At 33.5% G+C, this 25,780-nt stretch overlaps 3 protein-coding genes across 3 annotated transcripts; 2 read left to right on the top strand and 1 right to left on the bottom strand.

Moving 5' to 3' along the window:
* Nucleotides 1-1,016: 1,016 nt before the first annotated feature.
* Nucleotides 1,017-1,943, top strand: CLUP02_11593 (uncharacterized protein; the record flags this gene model as incomplete). Its single annotated transcript, XM_049290560.1, has 1 exon — nt 1,017-1,943. The coding sequence occupies one exon, from the start codon at nt 1,017-1,019 to the stop codon at nt 1,941-1,943; it is 927 nt and encodes a 308-aa protein (XP_049147705.1).
* A 338-nt stretch (nt 1,944-2,281) lies between these two features.
* On the bottom strand, nt 2,282-6,132 carry CLUP02_11592 (subtilase; the record flags this gene model as incomplete). The annotated part of the gene is made up of 11 exons (XM_049290559.1): nt 2,282-3,184; nt 3,238-3,416; nt 3,470-3,900; nt 3,970-4,109; nt 4,167-4,216; nt 4,295-4,492; nt 4,549-4,688; nt 4,742-4,878; nt 4,953-5,080; nt 5,134-5,848; nt 5,944-6,132. 11 exons carry the CDS (start codon nt 6,130-6,132, stop codon nt 2,282-2,284), a joined length of 3,210 nt encoding a protein of 1,069 aa, XP_049147704.1.
* A 9,487-nt stretch (nt 6,133-15,619) lies between these two features.
* On the top strand, nt 15,620-17,127 carry CLUP02_11591 (serine/threonine-protein kinase SRPK3; the record flags this gene model as incomplete). The annotated part of the gene is made up of 3 exons (XM_049290558.1): nt 15,620-15,837; nt 15,906-16,471; nt 16,526-17,127. 3 exons carry the CDS (start codon nt 15,620-15,622, stop codon nt 17,125-17,127), a joined length of 1,386 nt encoding a protein of 461 aa, XP_049147703.1.
* Nucleotides 17,128-25,780: the final 8,653 nt, after the last annotated feature.

Below are 25,780 nucleotides of genomic sequence, written 5' to 3'. Positions count from 1 at the left end.
GTTCATCAAGCTGCATTCTCGTCTCACTAACCAGAAACTCAAATGTGCATCATCTCATGTGCTTAGAATTGTCAACGGCGAATGTTGCCTTGGATGTCCAACGGAGTTCGGGTGCTTGGAGAGTTGAGATGACTGGAGATACATGGTCTTTTGCGGTTAGCGACCAACTTGAAGCCTTTGGTGAGAAAGTAGAGATCAAGAGAGGACTGTTCAATGTGGATATTATGCGAAAGTGCGGTAATTAGTAATACTGAAAACGATACCGACAACCGTAAATGCACCCTACCGTTCATCCGGTTGTGCTGTTTCCACAACCCGCATCCTCGAATAGGCTTCAACTTAACATGGCCCTGAAGGATTCTGTGGAGTTCGTCTGACTGCTTCCGCGGCGGGTAGCATCCGCCTCAGCTCAATCTCGCAACCTAAAAAAACAGACAGGGATCAACGCGATCTCACCTATCAGCGCTGCAAGACTGTCTGAACATCCCCTGAAGACCGTGCCATTTCTCATCTTCCTTTGGATGCGCCAAGCGGTCCTTTGCAAAGGTCTCTGGTCGTCGGCTGATGGTTCTGAACCTTGTTGGATCGACAGGGCAGAAGTCAGAATAGCCGCTCGTACTCATAGCGTAGACTTAGGATCTCACCCGTTCTCTAGTTTCCGAACGAACGTTCCAGGCGCTTATGCTCGCTTTCCAGTCCGACGATGGGGGCCAACTTCCCCAGCTCAGTCTGACTGCGTAGCAACATCGTATAGATCTTGGTTGATGGGGTCCAAGTCGAGGTAGCATGCATTCCCAGGCAGCAATGATTCTAGTGAACATCCCCAGCTTTGGGTCATGGCCGGGTCGAGATTATCTCACATGCAGTATTGATTTGATGAGAAGTTGACATTTAGCTTACTATACAGGAGTATAAAGTCTGTCTTGCTCGCAGACATCATGGAGTCCAGAATCAGCTCATCCCAGTCTCACATCCCGATGACTATCAACCGGTTATTCTCAAGACCTCATATCACAATGGTTCGCTTTGTTCCTATTGCAGCCACAGCGGCTCTCTCATTTGGATCGTGCGCCTTCGCTGCTCCCACGGTGGAAGGTGCCAAACTGCCAGATCCATCAACCTTGATCAAGCCCATCGGCTTCGACCCTACCATTGTCTCCTCGCTAAAGGAGCGCAAGGTCGCAGGAGTTGTCCCCGAGGTCATCACGCTTAGCCTTACCGGCCAGGATGCGAACTTCACGGACTTCCCCCCCTCAAATCCCGGATCTTCTCAACCCTCTAAGCGCGGTATCATCGGGGGTGTCGACAACCGCGTCCTCTGGACCAACAATGACTACCCTTACCGTGCCATGGGCAGAATCGCACTCTCCAACGGCGCAATCTGCAGTGGTGCGTTGATCGGTTCCCGCCACGTCGTCACCGCGCGCCACTGCATCCCAGAGAATGGCGCAACCGCCCGCTTCCAGCCCGCCTACGACAACGGCGAGGCCCTCGGCGGCTACGACGTGATCCGCGTCTTCCGACCCGACTACGGTCAGGAAGGCTGGTGTGCCAACGCCTACGACTGGGCCATCTTCGTCCTCGGCGAGAAGGCTGGATCCACCAACGGCTGGCTTGGGTTGAAGACGGTGAACCCTGACACTCAGCTCAACCGCGCCATGTTCTTCCACTACGGATACCCTGGCGACAAGGGCGGACAACAGCCTTACCGTCAAGAGGCTATTACAGCTTCTTCCGCGACTCTGTGTGACAGAGGTTCTCCTGTTGTGACTGATGCCGATGCTCAAGGTGGACAGTCTGGAGGTCCCTTCTGGATCAACGAGAACGGAGATCGGTACCTCTATGGTGTTGTTGTCGGAACCAATGACCAGATCACGGTTGTTGCCGGTGGCCCATCTCTGCTTGAGGGATACGGAATTTTACTGAAGGACTACCCCAACTAAGAGATAAAGCAAAAATGTTTTATGACTGGAGTTGAGAGTGAAATCTTTACCATTCGAGAAATGGAAACTTTCCGGTGCAATGAGCTCATCGTGTATATAGTTTAAGAAGCAAATAGATACGCAAATAGCTAAGAGCATCTCGTTGACGCATTCAAGGCAACATCTAGGTTTTGAGGGAAATTTGTGCATCGGATTTAATGTGCCCATAGCGTTTGTAGCTACATCAGATAAGGTAACATACTATATACAGAGTTGAATGACAGTATTTACTGAATCGGCGGTACCACTCTGGTTAGCAGCTACCCAGGATCACATCCGAAAGTTCCCGCAAATTCAAGCTAAGACGACGAGACCGAGACAATTGCAGTCGAAAAAGTAGTAGGCGCCGCTGTTATTTCCGTAGCAGTGACAGAAGTCGTTGTAGCTGCGCAGTTCGGATTTTCTCTTGGCCCGACTTTGAGCGTGACAGTCTGGCACCCATCCAGAGGCTGAGTTCCGTGACGCAAAAGTCCAGTCGTGCTATCGCAAACGTAAAGCGCAGACTTGCCGTTGGATTCGCACCCCAAAACACCATCTGTTACTGTGCATCCGAGGAAAGAAAAGGCGCCAGTCACACGGCTCGACGCGTACACGTAGATTAAGCTGTTGGTGTTGGTATGCACAGAGAGGAACCTCCAAGAGGAGTTGAACCAGGTCTCAACCTGAGTGCCGTTGGTGATGGAGAAGTTCAACGGGGTTTGAGATCCGCTCAGGTCAATCGATGCAAAGTCAGCGTAGAGGTATAGGTTGTAAGGACCTTCGCCCGAAGCAAGGGTTGCTTCGATGCTGACTGGTGTCGAAGTTGCGGCGCATGGCTCCGGCAAGCTGACGGAAGAGGTCGTTGGGGCTGGGGTAGCCTCCGCCGTCGTGGGGGTTGCAGTTACCGGAGGCTTCTCCCTAGTGATGCGGAACCAGGGTGAGACTTTGTACTGCCAGTCATTGAGGTTGCTGGGATCACCGAAGGTACGGAGTGCGCGGCAGAGAATGCGGTACTCGCCAGCTGGGATATCACCCCCATGAGCGAAAACATTCTGTGGAGGGGCATAGACACCGCCACCGTTCCGCGGGTAGTTCCTTAGAGGAAAAGAGGTGATAGAGTCCGAAAGCCCCTGGGGAACTGTGATAAAGGAACCTAAGTATTTGGCCTGCCCAGGGACTGCTGGGTAGGCCCAGTCTGTCTCGTTCCAGTCGCGAGCGACATACTAGTGGTGCAGTGTTAGAGCTTCGTACCAATAAGTGAAGTGACCGGTCTTACATCGAAGCTGATTTCTTGAGTTGACCAAAGAACATTGAAGTACGGCTGCGGGACATCGCCACCCTCCTCAAATGTGTAGTTGTGGCCCTCCTCCATGAGACCGCCATATCCACTGAGTAGTAGGGGAACGCCTCGTTCCATTTCCCAAATATCACTGGAATACAGAGAGCCCTTGATTCCTGGAGCCTGGTTAGCTAAAACGGATGTGGATTCTGGAATATACCCGACTCACCCATGTACGACACTCGTACTGCTTCTCCCTGAGACCCAGCGACCACGATTGACCCTCCGTAGACTGGAAGAGTGGCAGCATCAGGTGAAGACGGCTCAGTGAAAGTGATAGAGACAAATCCACTTTCACCGGGACTCAAGGTCAGATCGGCGGGGGAAATCTCGACTGTGGCAGTATTCCCATCCCCGGAGACGTATGGAGGTGAAACGGATACCCAGGCAGTTCCGGCACTCTTAGTGAGGGCAGTAATGCTGGCTTCATGTGAGAACTGGTATGTCACAGACTCATCCCCAGAGTTGGTGATCTGCACACTTTGAGTACCCTGGAAATGCTCTGTGTCGTTGAGGTTGAGCACCGCTGGGCTCACGAGGGTCGAGTAGCCCACAACTTTGAAGGCATCAACCAAACCTGCTCCCTGATGAATCACAGAGCTAAGAGCATAGAACTTGTATCAGCGTTTGTCTCCCAAGAAAAAGACGAGACAGGAAGGAACCACTTACGCGAGGCTATCAGTGCCGTCGTAATGACGAATGGGCTTGCCGCTGGAAACGATGACTTCATGAGCCAACTTGGCACCGCCATCCCCGAGGGCAGCGCGTCCACCCCGCGATGAGAAGAACAAGGCAGCAACGCCGGATATCTAATGGGTATCAGTCAAACATCCAGCTCGCATCGGTACTCTCGATACAACACTCACGTAAGGAGTAGCCATGCTGGTACCTGAAAGTGTTGCCCAACTGCCTGAGCCTATCGGGAAAGTCGAGAATATCGAGCCGCCTCTAAAGTGTCAATCGCATAATCTCTTAGATTGATTGGGAAACCTACCTGGTGCGGAAATTTGGGGAACCATGCGCGCATCTAGGGTTGGCCCCCAAGATGTGAACTGGTCGATCCTACCTCCTGCGAAGGAAGGACGATCAATCGCAGCAGGTTTGTTGTCGTTGACAAACTCAAAGGTCACGGTGTAGTTCCTTTCATGTTGGCTGACGAGCCAGTCTCCGTCCTCGTAGTTGATCAAGCTGTCTGGTAGTAGTGGTCAGACTCATTCTTGTGCATGACGCGAGAGATATCTAACTTACACCCTTTGGCTTGCCGCTCAGCATCGTATCGAACACGGCCAGGGATCTCCCAATCGGAGCCGTTATAGTTGTAAATCAGAACCCAGTCCACCTTTTCCATTAAGCCACTATCGGTTCTTTGCCATCCACAGTCCGCCCGGCTGGAGTCCTGTGTTAGAGAGATTCAGGGAAACTGGCAGTCATTTGAACTTACGGCAGGACCAAAACATTGGTGTCAGGAATAGTGAAGTCGATACCACACTGATCAGCGTGGTCCCGAGGATTGGGGGCCCATGAAGCTGGGGCCGTTCTGTTAAGAGACCACTGGACCCCGTTGTCTGCAAGGTAGATCTGAAAACATGTATGAGCTGCGAGCCAATCGGGAAGATACAACCACTGCGGTTGCTAGGGTATCAAATACGAACAAAATCACGAGTTTCGCCACTACTGGAACGCGCGGTTGCCGTCCATGCAACGAGCTCATCATGCTCTACACTCCCAACGGCAGTGCTGCCAATGCCATTGCCGCCGCTGCTAGTATACCACGGGCCATCTATTGACGCCAATCAGTCAGAAATGATTTTTCCTGGATTGAGGAGAACTCACTACTTTCACCAGCGTTTCCGGCGGCGATAGAAACAAAAGTGCCGGCAGCTTGGATGGCGGTTGCCACCACCGCAAGAGGGGTGTCAACAAATCCTCTGTTAGAACCAAGCGAGGCGCTGACTATGTCTGCGCCCTCCTCGTGAGCTCGAAGGAAGCCCGCAACAATTACATCCTCGTAGGTGCTACCTCCGCACCCAAATACTTTGTAGGCACGAAGACGAGCCGAGGGTGCAACACCAGGCACAAACTCGTTACTGCTAGCGATGATGCCAGCAACGTGTGTGCCATGGCCATTGCAGTCAATTGGGTCCTCGTCTGGGAGGTAGATATCTCCAGGTTCGTAGTTGTCGCCAACAAAATCGTAGCCACTCTCAACCTTGAACCCAGAGCCGAACCCGCCACCGAGAGCGGGATGATTGTAATCGATGCCGGAGTCAACAATAGCGACGGTCACCCCTTCGCCAAAATGGCCGTTGGCATGTGCAAGAGCGACGTTAGTGTCATTGTGAGGGCTCCAAGTGGGGAACTCTGTCTGTACAACCGCTTCAGTCGTGATGGGAAGTGAGAAAAGTGCAGCAGACCATATCTTCTCAACTTCCGGCAGAGCTTGAATATCGGCTACAGTTTCAGAGGTGTCATTCCCCAAGTCAAAGGAAGCTCCGTGAAACAGCTGCGAGTTGAAGCTCACTGCTGGGGAAGCATCTTTGCCGGCATTCTGGAGGGTGATAAAGAAGCCGGCAGTGTCGTGTAGTTGTGTCAGAGAAATTAATTTCTTTCGTAAAACAAAATCAGGGACTGAGATAATTATACAAGATCTCCGTCACGCTTTCTGAATTTGGCTGAGCCGGAGGATGAGAACTTGACGATGTATCGGCCGCTTTCGATGGAGATTGGAGAAATTGGCCCAAGAATTGCTTCAGGGTCATCTGGAGACGTCTGACCTAGGACTTCTCCACAGAAGATGAAGGAGGCCAAAGCCAAGAGGGACTTGACTCCCATGATGAAAAGTAACGTCTGACAACGATTACTCAGGACTCAGGGCAGGTCTTGATTGACGAGAGGGACAAGGCAGCATTGAGCCTTAGCCGGTGGGATAGTGCAACATGAATGACCAACGATGCAGGCTCTTGTCACCTTATGTACTACGGAAGCCAACGGCGTAGACACTTAGGTAGGGGATGTTACCAAAATTCCCAATGCTCCTCGTCCCGACTGGCGCGGAGTATCTTGTCAACTGGATCAAGTGGAATGCAGGGATTTGGTTGTACTCAGTTGCATTCGAGTGGATCGAGCAAGACGGAAAAGATTAGATTAGATGCTAGCTTCCTGCTCGGTGATAGTCGGTGGTCACCTTGTTTCTACCGAGGTGACATCCGTGGTCGGATCTTGGCATATCTTCGCCAATTGAAGTCTTTGAAACGGATCACGGAACTGGCGTAGTAGAAGGCGAGACTTTTCCAGCTCGGGTATCGCGCCGAGCATAATGGTGGTAATGACTTTCTACCCCGGCCATCACGCAGGAGTAAAGACCATCACGGACTGAATGTAGAGGCATTACACTACCACTGTGCGTTCCAATGAGGATTTTGCTCCGGCATCTTATGCAGGTCCCGGCCTGTTTGCTAAAGTTGTCACGTAACAGGGATAGTAATCGTATCTCACAAAGTGCCCGTCACGTGCTAAATCACGTATCTATTTTAGATATCGTATATATAGACCTTTTCCTTTTATCTATTTCTATTTTAATAATTAAGCTACTTTTATTATACTCTATATACTTATTATTACGTACTATAATTTATAATAATTATAAGCCTAGCTCTTAATTAAGACCTTATATTATAATAACGTACTTATTAATATCATTTTTATAATTTTTTTAAAATAACTAACTTACTTATATTTATTTTAGCCTAAACTAAACTAACTAATTATAATAATTAAATTAAATAGTTTAATATACTTCGTATTATAAATAAGGGTATTAAAGTTTAAAAATATATTAATTTAAATATTTTAAATTTTAACGTATTCTTTAACCCCTTTATAATACTTATTTTATTTTTAAAATTTAAATAATTAGTTACAACTTATAATAAAAAAAAACTACGAGCTTATTAAGCCCGTTATAAGGCGTTTAAGAACGACTAAAGAAACTAAGAAATCCTTTATTAATAGTTTCTAAATATAACTCTTAATACGAACTTTTTAACTTCTTTAAATATAAGTAATTTATAAAACTAAACTAAGGTTTTTTTTATAAAGCTAGTTATATTACTTATTTTATATAAATAAATTTATTTTTATATTATATTTATAAAGAGGATTTATATATTTAAGAGTATTTAAAAATAATGAGAGCTCAATATTAAATATAAGTAACCTATAGTTTATAAACGTAATATTATTAATATATATATTAAAGTCCTTATTTAGTAATTAGTAAAATTAGTTAACGTTATATTATATAAATACGTATTTTAAAAAGCTATTAAAAACAGCGCTAAGTTTAGTATATAATAAATCGTTAGATATTTAAAATAAGAATTTACGCCCTCTAAATTAATAATTAAAAATATAGTTTAAAAAGAATATTAATAAGTTTTTAATAAAGCGAGGACCGGAATTAACTTTTAATATTAATATAAAAAGTAATAGTTTATTTATTTTTAAGCTAAAATATATAATATTTTAAAAATTAATAAAGAGATTATTATACTTAACTTTTTAATTATAATTAAGTCTAGACTTAACCCTATATAAAGCTAACGTATATATAAGACCTTTAATAAATTAATAGTTTTTAAAATATATACGAGGACCCTCGAAGAGATTATATATATATTTAGCTTAATAACTTAGGACGTATATACTAAACGATTTTTAAATTAAAAAGGGGCTTAATTTATTTTTATTAAATACTCTAACTTAGTTAATAACGTAAATAATAAAAGTAACGTTATATACCCTTATAATTACGTATATTTATAGCGCCTTATAATATATTAAAAATTAAAATAAGTACTTATAAGCTAAAACGTTAGTAAGTTATTAATACGAATATTAAGGAGCTATATAAAAGAAGTCCTTATTATTATTAAATTAAATAAATAGAAATTACTTTATAATAAGTTTAAAAAAGCTAGTTAACTAAGGAATAATAGAACCCCTAAAAAACCTAAGTTTTTAAAAAGATCCTCTAATTAACTTATAACGAGCTTATTAATAAATTAAAACGAGGGCTACGTAGTTATTATATTTATAAAGAGTTAGGACTTAAAAATAAACGTAATCTTTAGTACTTTTATAAATAATACTTATTCCCTTTTTTAAAATATAATAATAAATAGCTATAAAATAATATATTTAGTTAATAATAAAAGCCTATTTAAACTTAAGACTTACGTATTATTAGGTAATAAAAATTACGTTAAATTAGGAATTATTATATTACTTATTATTATATATAGTACTTATATTATAAAGGGTATTTTAAACGGATTTAAGGAAAAGGGAACTTACGATTTAAAGCTTTAAAACGTCGCTTATATTAAAAACTTTTATATTAATATAGTCTTAAAAACTTTATTAAATAAAAGCGTACTTTAGTATTATAGTTTAGATTATACTTTATAATAAGGAACGTTTTATAAGAGTATTATTAAAAAGTAGCTTATTTAAAAAACAAATCTAATTCTTTTTTAAATATAAGCTTTTTTAATCCTATTTTTTTTATAAACTTTAAGTACATTTTATAGAGCTTAGTTAGTATTATATTACTAATTAATTATAAAACATTCCGTTACTTATATTAACGTATTTATAAGAGGTTTAATAGCGCGCTCTTTTAGTACTTTAAAATAGGTTATTTCGGACTTAATACTTTTTATTAATTACTATATAAGACTTAAAGTATACGTATTAAACCTCTATTATAAGTTAAGTATAAAGTGTATATATTATCTAAAACTAAGATAGTAGTCTTAAAAAGACTACCCTCGAAAAGAGCTTTATAGCTATAGTACTATATATATTAAGATCTCTTCTATTTCGAACTATTTTTTGATAAATAATAATATATACTTATAGCTTTTAATAAATATAATAAGTAGTTTAGGGGGTTCTTTTTAAGAATTAAAATAGAAAAAGAAGTGCTTTTTATATTATAAAGCCTTAAGGTAGCGATTCATTATTAAAAAGGGACTTTAATTTACTTTTTTATAAATAATAATAAGACCGCTCTCTTAATTATAAACGTTAAATATATATATAAAATATAGTATAGTAAGCTAAAAATCGGAATAGAACTTCTATTTTTATATATAAAAGAACTTATAAATAATACTAAAAAAGTAAGTTAATTTATAATTACTAAAGCTTATAAAATGCGCCTTTTTATAAACCTCTTTACGAATTTATAAAATAAAATAGTATTAATAATAATTTTTATTTATAATATTACTTTATAAGAGGCTAATAAAAGAGATTTATTTATTATAATAGAAACTAATTAGTAAAAGCGGTATTAATACTAATAATAAACGGGTTACTAAGTACGGGATTTTAAACCGATTATTTTGTATTTTAGTAGCTTTTATATATATAGTTATTAAATATATCCTTTTTATAAGGATTATAAAAGGGGTATATATTAAAAAGAGTCTAAAATACTTCCCCGCGGGTATATAGGATACTTAGTTAGATATATATTAAAAACGTATAACTTATATAAAGTTTAAATACTTGCGCTTAAGTAAGTATTTATTATAAAAAATATTAAGTTTAATAAAAAGGTTTTTTATAATCCCGTATACAAAGAATAAGCTATTATAAGTAAATAAGTAAATTTAATAATTTAAGAAATATAAGAACTTTTTAATATTAATAATAAGTTAGTTTAAGTACTTAAAAAAGTAGATTTAAACTTTAAAAATACTAATACTTAAAATAATTTTATAATTAAAAATAGTATTATTATTAGATTTTTAACTATTTAGGACGCTAAGTAATTAATAAATATACTTTAGGGTGCGGTTAATAAGGCTAAAGAGGCTAATATAGTCTTATTATTATTATTAACCCCTAAGATAACCCCCTTATATAAGCTCGGGGGTAGGGGTAAAAAAGGGGATATAATAACTAAATTATAAATAGCTTTATATAGTTTATAGTTTTCTTTATAAGTATTTATATATATTATAAAGGTTCTTAAGCTTTTAATTCCTAATAGCTCTTAATAAAACGCTAAAGTACGTAATAAACGAGGTACTAATTATAAAAGAATAATTCTTAATATTAAAATCGACGTTAGTAAAGAACTTTTATAATAAACCTTTATTATTATATAAAAATAGAGCTTATAAGAACTATTTTATTAAGTACTAAATAAAGCTCTATTAGGTCCTAAACGTTTAAACTAGGCCCGTAAACTTTTAGAATACTTTAATAATAATATTTTCGTAACGCTCTTATATTTAAATATAAAAAATAATAATTATTATAACCGTCTCTAGGACTATTCTTTTTTTATTTTTATACTTAATTAGTAAAAGGTTATAAAAAAAAGTAATATAAGATATATAATACTTTATTAAATAGTAAAAAGAATAGTTTATAAGACTTATTGAGAGCGCTTTAGAGGAGTTTAAAAACTATAACTTATTAAAATTAACTTTTAAAACTTATTAAAAAAGTTTAATAATATTAAATATCTCTTATTATAATTATAAAAACTACTTAGAGATATTATAAATATAAAAATAAAAAAGCTAAGGGATATTAATATATAAAAAGAGGTTAATTATAATTTTAAATAAGAGATCTTATTTCTATTAAAATAGGTATATATTTATAAGTATGACGTTAATAACGAGGTTAGTAAAATAAAAAAATATATATATATAAGGGGGGATATATCACTACTTAACCCCTTATAAAATACGTACGCTTTAATACTTATTATAAAGGCCTTTAGGCTTATAATAATAATAACTATTTAATTTAACCTTAAAATAAATTAATATAATATTATTAACGCATTCCTTAACGCGCTTCTTAAGAGCGAAAAGCTAGTAATTATTAAACTTTTAAAAAAATATAAAATTATTAATAAAATAAATAAACTCTAATGCGCTCTATATAGCTTTTAAAACTTACTAATTCTCTAGTTCTAAACTTTTATTTTTATACTCTATAATATAAATATAATATATAGCTATAAAAAATCTATATTTATTAAACTATAAATAGGAAAGTAATATTAGTATTTTATATCGATAATTTTATTATTTTATATTATTAAAATAATGAAAAGGCGGCTTAGGGGATCGTTAATAATATAAAAGAATATATTAACCTTAAGGAAAATAACCTAATTAATTACTTTTTTAAAGTACGGATTTTATAAAACTATACTATTTATAAAGTTTATTTTATTTATAACGTATATATTAAGCGAGTTACTAAGCGCTTTAACTTTATAAATTTATTATATTTAGCTACCTCTTTTTTTTAAAAAGAGTTTAAACTAAACGAGGGGTAAGTAATAAAAGAGGAAATAAAGAATTACTAAAAAAAGGTTAGGAATATACTTTATATAATTATTATAATTAAACTAAACGTTACTTTTACTTATTTATAATTATTATAATTCTTAACTAACTTAAGCATAACTTATATTAAAATAATTAATTATTATATTTAATATTTTATATAACGAGATATTTTACGCTTTATTACGGTAGTATATTAAGTACGTAATTATTATTTTTAATTAAGAATATTAGTTTTATAAATAACGAAGTAATATAATAACTATTTTAGGGATATATAATGTTCCTTTTTAATAGCCTAATTTAATAAAAATTAGTACGCTAAGTAATAATTATAATATTAATTATTAAAGCTAAGCTTCTTTATTTTAAAAAAACTATAAAAGAGATTATAGCTCTAAAGCGCCTTTTTAAGGATATTACCTTTAATTTAAGAAAAGTATAATTAGTTAACTATAATAATTAATAAATAATTCGACTTATTATAAAAAAAAGAAAAGAAATAGCTACTTAATTTTATTATATTAATATATAAAATATATAGCTAAAATAAGAGTACGCTAAAAATAGCTTTGAAATTATTTATATATTAATAAAAAATATATTAATAAATAGACTTATTAAAAACCTTTTATAAACTAAGTTTAAATATTTCTATATACTTCTTAACTTTTATAATATATAAGAAGCTATTATAAATATTTAAAATAGTTAAAAATAATTAATTTAGGCTACGCTTAGAAAAACTTAATATTTAAAAATAAATAATAAATAGAACTTTGAGTATAGCTTAGAGGCTTAAAATAAATAAAATAAAAACCTCTTATAGCCTAAAGGCCTAAACTTTTAAAATAACCTTATTTTATAAAGTATATATATATAAAAATAAAACCTAGGCTTATATTTATTATTTAAACTCCTAGTTTACGAAATACGTAATTATTAAAAATATAATATTATTAAAAAAAAGGGTTAGTACGCGTGCTAAAAAACGCGTTTTACGTATTTTAAAATTTATAAAACTAAGAGTAGTAGGGGTAGCGGGGGGCATAAGAGCTAAAACGATTATTAAATTAATAACTTAAAGTATAAAAGCGGGTAATATAATAAGAAGTTAGTTATAAATAATTATAATAAATATAAAAGAGGACTAGGGGTGCGTATTAAAAAAGTCCTCTATATAAAAACTAATATAGTTCTTATATATTTTCTAATTATTATATATTTAATAAATAATATTACGGAGCTTAGTAATATTTTATTAAAACTATAGTTAAAAGTGCGCTTTTTAATAATAAAAAAGGATAATATATTTATAAAAAAGGGAGCGCTATTTATAATAGCTTTAGTAAGGGCCTAGGCTATTAGCTATAAAATAATTAGTATATTAATATACCCTTTAGCTAAATAGCTATTAAAATAGTATATATACCGGCTACCATTTTTTATAAAATAATAATTACTATTCTTAATATTAGTATATTAAAGGGCTACTTTAAAATAGGGTAAGTACTAAATCTCTTATTCTTTAAAAACCTCTCTTTTAAGCTTTTTAAGAACTAAATATATATTAAATAAGCTTAAAATAGTAAAAAGAACTATATTTATTACGGGGGGTATTTTAATCTCTTAGCGTTCTTTTTTACTTCTCATTACTTTTTTAAAAAAAGCTAGTTTTATATTTTTTAAACTTTAAAATAATATCAAATATAAACTCTTAAAATAATAAGTATATAATATATTTTTTTTAAAAAGCTTATTATTTAAATTATTTTTATTTTTATTTTTAAACTCCGAAGGGGGGATAAATAAAAGCTTATTAAAGCTCTTATTATTATTATTTATTTTATTATTATTTTTATTATAGTTATTAAAAAGAGCCTCGAACTTAATAAAGTTTTTAGTATTTTAATTAATAACTTTAATATCTTCTTAGTTAAAGAGGGAGAGCTTAGTAACTAAGCTTTAATAAATAAATAAGAAGTTATAAAGGGGAGTAATAACTTAAAAAAGCTTATTAATATTATTACTTATCTAAACTTTTAATAAACTATATAATATATATATAAGAAGTATTATAAAAATTATATAAAACTTATTATTATTTCTAAATATATTAAATATTTATATTTAAAATAAAATTAATAAATGATTTAATAATATAAGTACGCGTATATAATAAACGGGGGTATTTATAATAACTACGAGAGGTTAAAAAAAATAAAAAAATAATAGCTAAGTAATATTATAAGAATTTAGATATATATAAAGCGGCTAAGTAGCCTTACCTTTAGTAATTTATATATTAAAAATAATAAAATACGTACTATTTTAAGTTAGGATTTTATTTATTTTAAATAAAGGGATATATTTATAATAAACGTAGTTTAAAAAACGTATATCCCTTATACTTATTTTTTTTTAATTTATATTTAACTAAATTAGGCCTTTATAAGGGTATTTAAAAATTCTATTTTAAGTATAATAGCTCCTTAATAATAGTAATTAGGGGGTATATTACGTAATAAGGATAATAATTATATTTTATAAAGTGCTTATTACGTACTAAATCACGTATCTATTTTAGATATTATATATATAGACCTTTTCTTTTTATCTATTTTTATTTTAATAGTTAAGCTACTTTTATTATACTCTGTATGCCTATTGTTGCGTGCCATAACTTGTGATAGAAGTCAAGGTGAAAGGTTCGGAACGAAGCCTAATCGGGATCCTTGTCGAAGATCCGAAGTCGGCCGTCTATTATTGACAGGAAATCCGTTACGAGATGGAAGGTTTGCGGGTAAAATCAGGAACAGAGGGCTGATCGTCATTCATCGGAAGTTAACTCTAGCTGGCAGGCCGCTGAACTGACTAAAGTCTTACACAATATTCACCTTAGAAGGTCCCCAGCCAAAAGCCGAGCCTTCAAATATGGTAACGTGCAGAGCCCTGCCTTGATTCGTTCTGACATGCCTGTCTTGTCGTATAGAGTTATTCCCGAGCGGTGCCAAGCATGCAATATTGGGCAAAGACCCTGCATGGCGTGGTAGGTGAGGTGATGAGGGGTAATTCCCTCGCCAGGAATTTAGGAACAAAGTAAGGCGGCCAAGACACTTCGTCTGCTTGATTGCAACGGAACCGGGTACTACATGTGTCCGCAAATTTTGATGCCTGGAGCCGAAGAACAATGACTCCAACACACCTTCCTGAAAGAGTGTGCATCTAATTGAAAGTCTGGAAACTGGGATTGGATGCTGGTTGCCCTCGAATTACTACTGCGCTACAAGAGCAGCATGTCAGGCTATCAGATTGTGGGGAGGGGCGGGATCAAAACCCGATTATTCGATTCAGCGGTTTGAAATATGATCTATTGAGGAAGTTGCAGCAAAATACTTCAAACCAGATGCTCGTATAGTCCGCAGAGGCGGTTTGACAATCCACCTCTAAGACGAAAAAGATCGCGTTGAGTTGTATCCTCCTAATAAAGGTGGCTAGTATCCTCACCATTCTCGAACTCGTCACCAATGGAAGCCGCGTCTCCCTGACAACTTCTGGAGAGAAACTTAGAGGAGTACCGACGATGAAAGATGAGGTTATTCCCCTTGCATTAAATGATGATCGAAGATTCCGTGCTGTCTAATTTGCCGCATCCTTTGGAGTTGGACTCATCGTTACCAAAGACAAATCGTCGAAACTCTAGTCAATGGTGGGGCGGAATTGAGGCCAATTGAGCACCCAGTCAGTCATTAAAAACCGGACCTCTCAGGTTGATCCGCATTTCGCCTTTTCCTAAAAGCAGCTCGCCAACTCTCCTTTAGACTAGGAGGCTTATTGAACAATTTGTCCAAATCGACACTCCAAACACTCCAAACTTCTGCATGATCTTATTGCATGTTCTCTGCCACATCTCTCAGGCCATCTGTAATTGTGCGATGTCTTCGCCAGCAACAACGCCTTCTCCGAAGGACCCAAACTCTGAGAGGAACTTCAGATTTCTTCAAAGTGGTACACCATGCGAGTGGGCCGAGTCTTATCGTCCAGGAGGGTTTCATCCGGTCCACTTTGGCGACGTCTTCAAAGGCCGTTACGAGATTCTTCGTAAGCTTGGGAACGGTTCCTGTGGCACGGTTTGGCTGGCATTCGATTCGTCGTAAGTCTTCAACTGTATCCATATCTCCAATATTTCTATTTTCACAGCGATGTTGATATCCTATCCAGCCGTGACCGCTACGTTGCTCTGAAGATCGAAGTAGCCAAGCGAAAGGATCCAACTGAAGTAAAGATATATCGCATTCTGGCCAATAAGGTATCAAATGACCAAAGCTCGAGGTTTGTCGTGGGTCTTTTGGACTACTTCTATCACGACGGTCCCAACGGTAATCACCTTTGCCTCGTACTTGAACCTATGGGTCCCAGCCTGTCTTCGGTCCTTAACGCCCCGGTCGAGATATATGATCCCCGAAACCCTCCTGTACGACGCTTTAAGAGTGATAAAACAAAACGCATTTTGCGGCATGTGCTTTCTGGCCTCAACTTCCTTCACAGCATTGGAATTGTGCACGGCGACCTTCAATCAGGCAACATCCTGTTCGCTTTACAAGATTTTCATCTTTTGGATCGTCAAGTGCTCAAGCAAGATGAAAATGACGCCTCAAAGATAGACATGTTGCGGCGTATTGATGGCAAGCTCGACAGGTGGGCGCCGAAATATCTGGCCGTATCGGATCCCCTGTCAGATTTCATGCTTGAGGGGCAATGCCAAGTGACAAAGCTATCAGATCTAGGTGGAGGTAGGCACATCTGAGTCTCTATAATTCTTGAAGTTAACATGGGTCCAGCTTTTTGCATTGATGATCCGCCGCTGTCTGTTCGGACTCCAGTCTCCCTTCGAGCACCAGAAGCGATCCTTAACGAAGCTATCGGGACAGGCATTGACATCTGGAGTTTTGGTTGTATCGTCTACGAGCTTGTCACAGGCGCCGCACTGTTTCAACTTCCTCCTTTCGGCCTTAGCGATAGCGAGAAGAAAGACGAACATTTGATACAGCTGACCGACATCATTGGACCTCTCCCACAGACTCTTGTGGTGAAATGGCCCAATGCAGCAAAATACTATGGTTCTAGCGGAGAAAGACTCGACACTGTCCCAACGGATATCATAGATGGGTTCACTGAAGAAAGCAGTTCTGATTGTCGTTCGATAGATGGTAGCTCTGATGGAGTCGAAGATGTGGATGGGTCGGGACTCGAGTTAGGTGAGCGCGTTCCGCCACAAGTCCACAAATCTCTCGAAAAGCTAGTAAAGGTCCATAAGGCATCCAATATTAGCGATGAGGAGGAAGAGCAGATCGTGTCATTTCTGAGGGCCATTTTCCGTTACGATCCTTTGCAACGCCCATCCGCAGGGACATTGCTTGATTTCTCTTGGTTGAATACTTGAAGCGAAACACAAGTAAATATGCAACGAATTCACAATAAGTAAATCCATCCTCGATATTCACTACCACAATAGTGCGGCAATTCGCATTTCTTAGAGGTAGAGGCTCGTCGTAATTATGGCTTTATTGAAGATTCGAAATCATTATCATGTTCTTCTAGGGTCAAAGTAGACAGAAAACGGTTCTTGACAGTAAGAATATTCCAATGCCTGGTCTTGCTGGGGGTAAGTCGGAACACCCCCATTCGGCCACCCCCCCCATTCGGCCACCCTATTAAAAGTATATCTAGGCACATCGCTACTAACTATAGTTAATTAATTAACTACTTTCTACTACTACTATAATATAGCTACTACCCTTACTAAGTAATTTAACCTTTACGATTTAATTAAGACTAATTAAACGATTATTAACGTCTTTTTAAGCCCTTTATATATCCTTAATATTAATAAACTTAGTATTTAAGTCTATTTAAATACTCTTTTTTTTTTTTAAAAACTATGCGCTTAACTTTAGCTTTTAAAACTCGAATTTATTATTAAAATAAGGTTAATTAAAAGGACTTCTTATTAAAAGCTTTTTTAACTTTATAAAAAAGTAGGCGTTAAGTATTATAATTAGGCCTAAGCTTTATAAATAGCCTTAGTTATTTATAAAAATCGCTAGTTTTCTTAAGAATTAATTAGTTAATAATAAACGCTATAAAGGTCTAATTAACGACTTTAGTAATATTAATAGTTATTTACTTAGTTTTAATAATATTATTTAATAATATAGCTAAGCTAAATAATACTATAGGATTATTAAGAAGTATAGTTATATTAAGTAGCTATAAGTATAAGAGATTAGGCTATGAGCACTTAACTAGCGAGGCTATAATATAAGTATAAGTATATTATAAGACTAAAGCTTATAAAGTCCTTTATAAGGGCTCTACTTTTTAAAAAGTTCTTTTATAATAAGATCTATATACTAGTTACTAAGTTATCGGCGTCTTATTACCGGCCGTATCCCGAATTTATTATAATTACTCCCCCCTTACGTAACTTTAGTCCCTAAAGTTATTATATAATATCTTTTTTTAATACTAATAATAAAGCTATTAATATCGTTATTTATAATAAATTCCGTAAGGCGTTAATAATATCCTTTCTTACTTAAGAACAAGGTATTACTCCTATCTCCTTATTTAATAAATACCTTATTATTATTATTTAGTAATAGCGCGCTAACTAGTTACTAAGTTAGTAGTATATATTTATAATAAAATATTCCGACCGTCGTAATATATAAGAACCCGCTTAACTTTATAGTTATTATTATTACTAAGCTATTAAGTATAGTAAAAGATTTTTTCCCTATTACTAGTTACGTATTTACTTTTTCTTCTCTCTTTTTATTTAGCGACCGTTTTACGAATTCTTTTTTATATAACTATACTTTTCTTTTTACGATATTTTAATTCCGCATTATTTCTTAATTACGACTCTCTTACTATACTATCGCTAAGTATTTACTAAAATATTTATTATTTTATATATCTAGGATATACTTAATATAAAATATAATTTTAAAAAGGGTTTCCGTAGTCTCCGCGGCGGTACTCCCTATATATACTACTTAGCTAGCTTATATTACGATATTAACGAGCTCGTTTATATTACTAACGCTCACGTCGCTAAGTATATTATTTATTAAATTAATAAAAAAAAGTATTTTATTATAAGTCGTCGAGTCCTCGCTAATTTATTACCGAAATATTAGCTAACGATATTTTTTAGGTTCTTAAGGAGTTATATAGCGCCGCTTAGTTTACTTAAAATACCCTTATAAAGTTCCGTAATACCGAGGAGCAAAGTAGCCTTAACTCTTATAAACGTAGCTACGTTTTTTATACTTTTAACTATATTATTAGTATATAAAAAAAGGTCGCTACTTATATTATTAACTTATTAGCGGGTAGTAAGGTAAAAAAGGTCTATTTTAAATAGGCTACTCTCTAGGAGCTTATTATTAACTACGAGTATTTAAACTTATTAATCTCGATTATAATAAGTCGTTAGTAATCGTTTAGTAAATTTTTTTTACTAATTTAGATTTTTTTTCTTAAGTTAGTATCTTTAATACTAATAATAAGACTAAGATTATCTCTCGCTTTAGTCGCCTCTAGTTAGCTTATTTTTATAATAATAGCCGTACGATTACTTTATAAAATAACCTTAATACTCTAGCTTAGTATTATAAAAAGACTCCTAAGGGCGTTATTATTATATATATTTAGGAGTTTTTTACTTTCCCTACTTTTTATAAATATATTACTAAGTTCTTAGTAAATAAAGTACTTACTTATATTATTATTATATATAGTACTACTCCTATTTCCTATAGTCCTAAGACTCGGATTTTTGTTAAAAAGCGTACTCTTATTATTAACTATATTCTTAATAATAATAACGAGCGGGACGATTTTAGGTTTAAGTTTAATAAGTCTTAGCGCGAGGATACTAAATTTAAAGAGCTTAGTAACGACTTAGAGAATTTTCTTTTTTAGTATTATAATAAGCGCTACTATTTTAATATTAATAACTCGCTAACCCCTACTTATAACGCTCTTTTTAACATAAATAAGGGTGCTCTAGCCCTTAGTTATATTATTTTAAATCTTAATAAGGCTAGTATTACGCTCCTCTCGCTCTAAATAAAGGCTTTATAACGGCTTAATAAGGCTATTACTCGTACTAAAGTTAAAGCTACGGGTTATAATAAGTAGTTCGACGTTAATAAGTTCTTTATAAATATTAATATTATTAAGGTCCCTTAGCTCGACTAGGATTATAAGAGCGTTACCTCGGATAACGTCCCCTATCCCCGACTTATTATTAATAATAATAGCATTATAGCCCCTATTTCGCCTCTTATTTTACTTTTTATTATAACTCTTATTATACTTCTTATTATAGCTCCCGTTATATTTTTTATTATAGCTTTTAATAATAACTAAGTAGTAAACGCTCTACGAACCGCTATTATTAATATATATAATACTCTACGTAACTTTAACCGCTTTTTTTTACTTATTATAATATTAATAAAGTTAACGGCTTTATTTTAAGTAATTAGTTAAGTATATATATAAAGCCTCTCCGCTTCTTGCTTACTAAATAAATTATTATTACTAATTATTAAGCTTTAGAAGTATATACTAGAGCTACTATTATTATTATTAATATTACATAGGTTACTCTTTTTACGTAGCTAGATCTTAGTAATCTCTTAGCGACGTATTACTAAGGGTTATAATATTATATTTTTTTCTTAAGGATTGCGCTAAGCTAAATAAAAAGGGTTGTATAATATATTATTAATTAACTTATTTTCGGCGACTTTTTATTATAAACTTAACGTTTATTATCCTATTTTATATATACCCTTTTCTTATAACGTTCGAATTTATTAACTACTTCCGCTACCCCTTTAAAATACTTAATAAGCTCTTATATATTATATTTAATAAACTACTTAGCTTATTTAACGAGATATTATAAGTTTCCTCTCTTATTTTATATTATAACGATTTCTTTAACTTCCTAAACGTCTTACTTATCCTCTAACTCCGGGAGATTTGCTATTTAATTACTAACCGTTCGGTAATCTTTTTATAACTTAAGCTAAGAAACTAAGAAAATATTATATATTCTCTAATATTACTTTAATAAATATACTTAATAAGCCTATTTCTCTACCCTTTTAGCTATTATTATTTTAATATATCTCGGCGCTAGTTTATTATTTTTAAATTATATATTCTTCATTAATAAGCTAACGACCTCTTTATAATTAAACTCTTTTAGGATATATCTTTTATTATAATAAGCTACTTAGCTCTTAAAGGCTTATACCTACGCTTACGTAGCCTAGGCCCTAATTTCCCTAATTTTCTAAACCCTTTCCTAAACCCCCTAGACTATAACCTTATAATTAGGTATATATTTAACGCACCTAGGGTAATAGTTATATAATACTATATACAGGGATACTTTTATAATAGAGTATTAGTTATTATTATATATAAACTTAGCCTCCTCTAGCTACGCTACTTACTTATTTAGCGAGCCCTTAGTATAAATCCTTAAATACTTTTTTAATATTTAATAAGTTCGCTCCGTTTAGCCGTCCGTTTATAAATAATACGTAATAAATAGTTAGTAACGTATCGCCCGTTCCTTAGTAAACTCTTCTTAAAATACGCTTATAAAGAGCTTATTTTTATTTATAATAATACTTTTAAGCGTACCGAACTTATATTCGACCTCTTAGTATAGGATATTTATTATTTATACTATATTAAGTGTCTTAATAGTAAGTAAGAACTTCGCGAACTTTATTATATAATAAATAATAACTAAAATATTATCGTACTTTATACCGTTATTACGAGCGCTTAGCGATAGCCCCGTAATAAAGTTTATAAATATTTCTTAAAATAAGTATAAGGGTAGTAATAATAACTATAGCTACCTATATAGCTTATATTTTAAAGTTATAACTCTTAAATAATACTTATAGTTCTTAACGTATTTTTAGATATCTTATTAAATATCTTCTTAATAGAACTTTTTTTAGATTAGCTCGAGAGTTTTTATAGCTCCTATATAACCTACCTTATAATCGTCGTAATATTAGTAAAAGATCTTTATTTAAAAAGACTCTACCTAAAAAATAATAAGTCTTTTTTTAAAAAATAGTATACCTTATTTATTAAATAAATATACTCTTAGCTCGCTAGCTATAGCGCAAACTCTTACTAATTATAATATATAAAACTTATCTTTAGCTTATAATCCTCTAACGAGCTCTTTAATTTTTAATAAAAAACGAGAAGCGAATACCGTTTTGCCCTTTATAAGCTCTTTTATAATAGGGCGTAAGATATACTATTTTAATATAATAACCCTAGCTCTATCTAACTCCTTTTTATCCTTACTAGACCGTTAACGAGCGTTTATTAATAACTCTTTTACTTTCTTACCTCGAGTCGTTATAATAATAACTATTACTATTTTATTAATACGCCCTATAATACGTTATTAATATAAAAAAGAGGATTCCCTATCCTTAGAGCTAGTTAATATCTAGCTAGGATCGCAAAGGGAGGCCTTAACTACTTAAATATATACTTTAGTAGTATTATTTTATTTTTTTAGGTTAATTATCCTTTACTAGACGTTGGGTAGTAGTTTATTAATAAAACATAGCTTCTAAACTAGCGTAAAGAAGACGTTTTTATAAAGCACTTCCCTCTCTATATAATCTAACTTTTTAAATAAACCGTCCGCCGGGTTCGTTTTCTTTAGCTAGTATTTTAAGTTAAAATTAAATATTAATAGTTTATATACTTATTTTACGAGCTTTTTCTAAAGGTCCCGTGCTAGTGCGCTAATTACTCCCTTAAGTACTTAATAATCCGTTAGGACTATAAACTTTTATAAAAGGCCTTAGAAATAGTAAGCCTAGTACTCTAGCCCTTTTATTATAATAAGTAGTTCTTATTAGCCCATAGCTTATTATTACTCCGTATCTATAAGCTTTTATAATTAATAAGTAACGGGTCGCTATTTTTTATTAGCTTATTATAATAAGATTACCGCAATAGCTTTAACCGAAGCGTCGGTTTTTACTTATATAATATATTATAAGTTTTAATATATAAGTATAGTTACTAAAGTAAAAGCGACCTTTAATTAATTAAACGCCTTATCTACTTCTTTAGTCTACTAAAAGTCCCTTATTTACCCCTTTTCTATTTTTAATAATATTATTATTAGTATAATAATACCCGAGTATTTAGTAATAAACTTCTAATAGAAGTTATAGAACCCTAAGAATACTTAAATATCCTTAATAAACTCTAGCGCCTTTTAGTTAGTAATCGTTCGTACTCGTAACGAGTCTATCTCGATTCCTTTTAATATAATGATATAACTTAAGAACTCGACCCTTTTTTAATAAAACGAGTACTTTAATAGTTTAGTAAAAAGCCTGTATAAACGTAGACGTTAGAGGACCTTTTTAATATCCTCTATATACTACTCCTTTATTATTAAGTAGATTATTAAATTATTTATATATACTATATAATAAGTATTTAGTAAATTAGCTAGCGCTCGGTAAATATATGCCTAGAACGTTGCGGGTGCGTTCGTTAGCCCGAAAGGTATAATAATATACTCAAAATAACCGTATCGGCTCCGGAACGCTATTTTCTATCGGTCTTTTTTTTTAATTTAGATATAGTAATAAGTATCCTTAATATCTATTTTTAAGATCTATTTCGCTTTATAAAGCTTATTTAGGAGCTCGCTAATAAGTAGTAGTAAGTATTAATTCTTTATAATTACTTTATTTAGCTCGTAGTAATTTATATAAAAGCATAGCGTACCGTCCTTTTTTAATATAAAAAGGATCGGTGCCCTAGCCTTATTAACTAAAAGTATAATACGACTATTTACTAAGTTCTTAGTAATATATGCGCGAAGCTTATTAAGTTATTTCTTATTTAATAAATAAATAGGACTATACAGTAGTTTAGTACTTAGAACTAAGTTAATAAAGTATTCTACCCCGCTATATAACTACGGTCCCTTTGCTAACTACTCGTTAAACGTTTTTATTTCTAATTAAAGTTTTAGTAATAGACCCCCTCGTAGTTTAGTCTCCGTTACCTCTATAATACTTCTTATAATAGCGATATATAATATATACGCCCTCTCGTAATTCTTAACAATATTATAAACTATTACCTCTAGTTCGGTAACTAAAATAGGCTCGTATAATTATATATTCGTCGCTATATTAATACGAATACTTTCTTAGCTTATTAATAGTTATAATAATAAGAGGTTTATTATTTTTTTATCCTTATTAACTACGGTAAATAGTTACTAAATCTTCTTTAGCTACTTATAGTAGTTAATAAAAAAGAGCGTTAATTAATAAGCTTTTCCTTAGCCTATAGTTTTACCCTAAAAGTCCTTTAATAAAGGAGCTATAGTAGTAGCTAGGGTTAACCCTAAGTAGGTTACGAGCCTAGTATTAATAATATCTATCTCGGAGTATATATTTATATTAACTTTTATTAGCTTTTTAATAATACCTCGCAAAACTATCGCCCTACCCTTCGTAATTATTCTTATTAATACTTTTTTAATACTTAGTATAAGTATATTAAGTATATTACTTATATTTACTCGTTTTTTAACGAATTAACCTCTATAACTCTTGGCTTAGTAATAACCCGTTAAATAGTTACTAATATTAACTTCGATCGGGGGTACGTCGGCTTATCGTCGCCCCTATTTCCCGACTTATTTTTTTAATATTTATTAAATATATAGCCTATTTTATTATACGTAAAGTACTTAATATTATTATTACAACGCTTTTATAATAGCTTAGCATAAGTATTTTTATTATATAACTTTTATAATATTACTCTTAGTAAGTCCCTAGAGCCTAGCCCTTTAGAGCTCTCCTTACTCTTTTTTTTATAAAAGGGGGATATTCGACGCGGTTATTTTAATAACGGATATAGCCTCTTTTTACTATCTTTTTATAACTAGTCGCCGCCCTTTTACTAATTTAATAATTATAATTTATTAACTTCGTAAGCTATATTACGTACTTTCTTAATTAAGACTTTATAATAAATTAAATCGTCCTATAGCTAAGATAGTAATTTAAAAAAGAACTAATATACTTCTACTTTCGAATTCTTTATATTTTTTATACTTAAGTTATAATAGATCGCTAACTATTTAATAAAGAACTAGGTAGGGGTCTAGCCCTCTTTTAGCCTCTTCGTTCTTAGCTCTCTATAATATTCCCGTTCTTAAGTCTCGGGGTTTACGTATTATTAATAAATAAACGCTAAGAAGTCGCCCTAAGAGAGGGGATCCTAGAGGCTCTTTTTATAATTACGCTATTACGTTTATAATAATAAGGATATTTTAAATAGGGCCTATTTAATATACTATTTTATAATACTTTTTATATAAAGCTTATTACTTACTTCTATAATAATAATCTAATCTACTACCTAAGTACTCGTAAACTCTTTTTTAATCGGTTTATAATTATAAAAAAAAGGCTTTTTATATTTTTATTAACTTAGACGCGTCGCTAGCTACTTAGTAAGCTATTAAACGAGCTCCTCGTATTAACGCCGTTTTTAGTTTTAATCTTTAATTATTATTTCTATTATTTTATAGAAATAGGTTATTATTAGGCCTATAGGGTCTACTAAACTAGCTATTTTAATACTACCCGCGCCTTTATACACACTTTAACCTCGTATATCCGGCGATTAATTACTAATAAACGCCCTATTTATAATAAATAAGGTCTTTAGGGTATTAACGGGGTAACTAATTTATAAGAATAATTTACCCTAATTATCTTCTTCGTCTAGCTCTTTTATAAACGCTAGTATTTAAGTAGGACTCGCCCTATAATAGGCTCGTTCTCCCGGACAGAATAAGGTTAAGTAATTAACTCCGGATAGTTATAGCTCGTTAATACTAACAGCTTTTTATTAATAACTAAGTATCGTTTTGTTAACGTTCCGTTCGTTTTTATAATTTATTATTACTTATACTA

Source organism: Colletotrichum lupini, chromosome 6 (assembly GCF_023278565.1).
Source record: "Colletotrichum lupini chromosome 6, complete sequence".
Taxonomy (NCBI): Eukaryota; Fungi; Ascomycota; class Sordariomycetes; order Glomerellales; family Glomerellaceae; genus Colletotrichum; species Colletotrichum lupini.
This window is presented reverse-complemented; position numbering and strand designations above follow the sequence as displayed.